Source organism: Micrasema longulum, unplaced genomic scaffold (genome assembly GCF_059751315.1).
Source record: "Micrasema longulum isolate JH-2025_06_02 unplaced genomic scaffold, ASM5975131v1 h1tg001113l, whole genome shotgun sequence".
NCBI classification, from domain to species: Eukaryota; Metazoa; Arthropoda; class Insecta; order Trichoptera; family Brachycentridae; genus Micrasema; species Micrasema longulum.
In genome coordinates, this window is record NW_028278301.1 from 725,682 (window position 1) to 730,724 (window position 5,043).

Sequence of the window (5,043 nt, forward strand, 5' to 3'; positions counted from 1 at the left end):
AAGAGTAGTTTAGTCGCATTTTGTTTGATGCGCGTATGCGGTTTCTAGACTGTTCTTTATTCTATGCACCAACCTTTGAGCCGAATGATATAATTTGAATCTGTGAAGAACTTTCAATATAAAATATTATTTTTTTCGAAAATAATAGTACACATTAAACTAGCATATCTAGGACAGCTGATATTTTTGGCATTAAAACAAAGTAGATTTTAGATTTTTATTTCAAATTCAAAATACATTTTCAACGAAAAAAGTGGACTGCGGTGTTTTATTAACGTATAAAATAGCTTATTGCGATATTTTCTGCATTTTTAACTTTACGAAAATCAAAAAGTAGACTCTCGTGTTTTACCCTTCAAGGTTCAGTACAACGACTCATTCAAATTACAATTAGAATGAATATTTATTTAACAATTTTCATGCATTTTTAGAATGAAGTGAAATTGAAAACTAAGAAAAGTTATTTTTAAATCAACAAATTTTTTTTAATGTGTCCAAATGTTTGAAGACAGACTGGATTCGAATAAAGTAACTGCTATAAGAAGAGGTATAAAAATTGTAACATTGTTTTCAGGCTTTGCCTAGTATTGGTTCAGCCGGATGAACCTCACCCAAATGATAAAGGTTTCAGCTATTTTACTTCACAAAAGTCAACAGATGGAAGAGTTGAGGAAATGTGGATGTTTCAACGTAGGCAAAATGGTAAATATTACGCTGTGTGTAAATTGGCCACTTAAACTAGATAATGATAGGTCATAAGCCTTGTTACTGCCAAGACTTTCGTATTCTTCTGTCAAAATGTTTTCGCTCTATGTTGCAACCAATTTAGATTTAAAAGTTTATTTATTTACGTATTGTAGCTAACGCGCTACCGGCGTCGTGTTGTGGTTCCGCTGCAGTCACTAACGCACACGTCCCGATCCACTGGTTGTAAGGCAGCGGAGGCTAGGCGATCTTGTCTAACTCGTCAGGGCCGGAGATGTCCTCAGAAGGGCCTCTTATTTCAGGTTGAAGTTGCCGGTTCGCCGTGGTCAGGAATCCGTAGGGAGAGAAGTCCAAAATCCAAGTCCAGGGTGAAGCGAAGGTGTCAAGCGAAGTGAAGAAGAATCGAGTAGAAAGCCGGGTCGGGGAGAAGCGAGTAGAGATGAGTAAAAGCCAAACGTCAGAGAAGAAGTGTCATTTATTTTCATTTGTACACGTTATATACCGTTCGCGCTACGTGCCCCACCATTCACCCCGCCGAGCGGGTCTAGCCGTCGTATGCCGCGCGGAGAGAGAGAGAGCGATAGAGAAGGCCGCACGCCCGCTCCATCCGTCTCCCTCCCTCCACGTATATAGGCACTACCCCCTCCAGTTCTCACGGCATTCTTGCGGCGGCAACGCAGCGCGAAACGATGCACATTCAAAAATATACTTAAAACTAATTTGTAACTAAATGCCTATTCTAAATGTCTCGGTATGGAAAAGGCCACCCCCGAAAGTGACAAATACTAGTCTTTATTGGAGGGGCAGCTCATTTCTAACACATACCGAGATCCCTAAGTCTAAACATTTTAATATAGCGCAGGGGCGGTCCCTACAAGGGCCGCTTTCCGTTTGACGTCCGTAACACTCCCCCGGTGCAGTCTCCGCTGCGCTGAAGCATCCGGACGTCCTTCGGCTGCTAGTGGCCCCCTTCGGCGAAGACCGCCACCTTGACTGCTGGTCTCGTGTAGGTCCCGGTCGCCGTCTTGACCTGCACCACGCGGACTTGTCCATCGGCTGCCGGGCTGGCCCTCGTGACTCGTCCTCGGGGCCATGTGTTGCGTGGCAGCTTTGGGTCCGCTATTAATACCAGGTCTCCCTCTTGTATGGGCGTTGCCGGGTCCCTCCATTTCGGTCTCTGCGCCAGCGTGGGCAGATATTCTCGCACCCACCGTCGCCAGAAGATGTCCGCCATCTGTTGGGCCACTCGCCACTGTTTCCTAAGGCAAGTGGCCTCCTCCGCCTTACTATAATGGACCAAAGGCTGTAAACCGCCAGCTGATCCCAGCAAGAAGTGGTTAGGAGTCAACGGCTCCTCATCTTTCGGGTCCACAGACACATGTGTTAGCGGGCGGCTGTTGACGCTGTATTCCGCCTCAGCTAGCGCCGTTATCAGTGTCTCTTCCCGTGGGGAACGCGCTTTTATAGTAGCGCTTAGCGCTACCTTCACTGATCTTACTAGGCGCTCCCAGGCGCCTCCCATGTGTGGTGAGGAGGCGGGAATGAACTTCCACTCCACCCTTCTGGCGCTTAGTTCACCGAGCATTTTCTCATCTCGGCTTAGCTCCTTTATGGCCGCGTTCATCTCGCGATCGGCCCCGTGGAAATTTGTACCGTTATCTGTGTACAATACCGCGGGGTGACCACGCCTAGCGGCCATCCTTCTTAGAGCCATTATAGCCGAGTCCGCGGATAGGGAGTATGCCAACTCCATATGCACCGCCCGCGTTGTCATGCACGTGAAGAGCGCACCGTACCTTTTCTCAGTGCGCCGTCCCAGTGTCACGGTCATCGGTCCGAAGAAATCGAGGCCGCAGTGAGTGAACGGCCGCTCCCCGCTAGCCAGCCTGGCCGCCGGCAGCTGTCCCATCAGTGGCGGCTTCGGAATGCATCTCAGCATGCGGCACGCCCGGCAGCTCCTGATGATCCCTCGCAGCGTCGTACGGAGGCGCACGACAAAGTAGCCCGACCTGATATCGCTTATCGTGCGCTCCGTCCCTGGATGTCCTGATGCTGCGTGCTGGTAACTTATCATCAGTCTGCAATATTCATCCCCACCGTCCAGTATTGGCGGGGCATTCACGTTCTGGTCATCTATCCTTTGTAGTCTGGTTCCCATACGCAGTATGCCGCTTCCATCAATAAACGGCGTGACAGCGCGTAGCCGTCCTCCGGGCGGTAGGGCCTCTCCCCGTTGTAGGCATTCTATTTCTTTGCCGAAGGCACGCCTCTGTGACAGGCGCACCCATATTTCTTCGGCTTTATTCAATTCTTCGGCCCGGAGTTCGAAGTCACCTCCCGGCTTCTCGGCTCGTCACGTTGTCTGGGACGGCGGCAACGTCCGACGAACCTCATAACCCAGGCCGTCGTCCGTATAAGTCGTACCCACGATGAAAAGCGGGATACGTCCGGGAGTCCTGTCGTCGTGTGGCAATGGCCCACAAAGTGACGCGGTGGTCTTATCTCCAGCGCGTCTTCAGGAGGCGAGATTGTCCCTTTTTCCTGAGGCCATTCACTCTCCGGCCGGGAGAGGAAATCTGGGCCCCGGAACCACATGCCGTTCGAAGACAGATCGAGTGGCTGTGTATCTCGCGTTCCGATGTCCGCCGGGTTTTGTTTTGTCGGTACCCAGCGCCAACCGTTTATTCCGGCGATTTCATCGATCTCCCCGAGTCGGTTCGCTACGAACGTTGAATACTTCAACGGGTCTGTGCGTATCCAGGATAGAACCGTGCTCGAGTCCGTCCAGAATATAGTTCTTTTAATTTTCATGCGGCTTTCCCTCTTTATACTTGCCGCTAACCGCGCGGCGAGTAGCGCCGCCTGAAGTTCTAGACGCGGTATCGATAAAGGCTTTAGCGGCGCTACTTTACATTTGCTCATAATAAAGCTAGTGCCCGCCCTGTGCACAAAATATGCCACCGCACAGCAGGCTTGTTCCGAGGCATCGCTGAAGACGTGCATTGTTATTTCCTCCGCCTTCCTGTTGATACAACACCTCGGTATTGCGCAGTTACTTTCGGCTAGTAACTGCCGCCATTCGCGCCATCTCTGCACGTGTTCTAGTTTTAAAGCCTCGTCCCATTGTATGTTCGATCGCCACACGGCTTGTAACAGTATTTTAGCCCTCACTGTTATGCATCCAATAAATCCCATTGGATCGAAGACCCTCATGGCGGCTCCCAACATCTGCCTCTTTGTAGGCCATTCAGGTTCGTCACCGCCCTCTTGGTTATACTTGAATACTAGATAGTCTGCGTGCGGGTCCCACCGCACGCCTAGTACTCTTTCCGTAGTGGCGGCCTCGCCAATGATGATAGCCGTCTTGGCTCGATCCTCGTCGCGGACCGAGCACAATGCCTTGGCGTTGTTTGATGCCCATCCCGTCATTTCAAAGCCCCCCGTCAGCAGGAGGGCCGTGACGTCTTTCACCAATTTTGCAGCCTCCGCAGTCGAATCCACGGCGTCCAAATAATCGTCCATGTACATTTTCTCGTGTACAGCCCGCGCTGCTTCCGGGAATGATTCAGCATTCGCCGCGGCCACGCGGTCTCTTACGTACTGGGCGCTGCTCGGAGAACACCTGGCTCCGAACATCATGGATGTGAAAGCGAAGGTCCTCACTGCTTCGTTCGGTTTTCGACGCCACAAAAACAATTGTGACATCGTGTCATCGGGTGTCATCTTTATGCGGAGAAACATCTCCTTTATATCGGCGGCGATAGCTACGCCACCCTCTCGGAACCTCTGTATGTTCCCCACTAGTGACGTGAGCAAGTCCGGTCCCGTCAGTAAGTGGTCGTTGAGGCACACACCTCTGTGAGGGCTCGCCGCGTCGAACACAACCCGAATTTTCCCAACCTTGTTCGGATTGCATACCGAAAAATGAGGCAGGAACCATTTCCTTGGGTTTTCTCGTGCCTCTTCTTCCCTGGATAACTCAACGGCGTATCCCTTTTCCTCATACTCGCTGATTTTAGCCCGGTACGCAACTTCAAGTACCGGGTTCTTTTTTAATTTTCTTTCCAACGAGTAGAGGCGTTTTTCTGCCGCTTCTCGGTTGTAGGGGAGCGATGCGTTGTCTGAACTCCATAGCAGGCCCGTTTCCACCGGCCTGTGGAAGCTGCTTTGTGGAGTTATGCATTATATCCAGCGCTCTTTTTTCTGCGGCACATATCCGCGGCGCGGTCGTGATTCCGATCGAATCCACTTTGAAGTTAAATTTCACTAATTCACTTAGCGCGTCATCACGCGACGGTCTTTAGCACTCACTAGGACCGTTTTCACTATGCATTAGAA

The 5,043-nt window shown here is 50.7% G+C and overlaps 2 protein-coding genes across 2 annotated transcripts; both read right to left on the reverse strand.

Annotated features, from left to right (window-relative positions):
• Positions 1-1,663: 1,663 nt before the first annotated feature.
• Positions 1,664-2,863, reverse strand: LOC148276981 (uncharacterized). The gene has a single exon (XM_088233503.1). It carries the CDS (start codon positions 2,861-2,863, stop codon positions 1,664-1,666), a length of 1,200 nt encoding a protein of 399 aa, XP_088089629.1.
• A 146-nt stretch (positions 2,864-3,009) lies between these two features.
• Positions 3,010-4,858, reverse strand: LOC148276982 (uncharacterized; the record flags this gene model as incomplete). The annotated part of the gene is made up of 1 exon (XM_088233504.1): positions 3,010-4,858. A coding segment is annotated over one exon (1,849 nt), but the record flags the coding sequence as incomplete, so codon positions are not given.
• Between the last annotated feature and the right edge of the window lie 185 nt (positions 4,859-5,043).

Bases quoted from the DNA above. Each gene is read 5' to 3' on its own strand.
- LOC148276981 (XM_088233503.1), bottom strand. From the start codon at position 2,863: ATGGGAACCAGACTACAAAGGATAGATGACCAGAACGTGAATGCCCCG.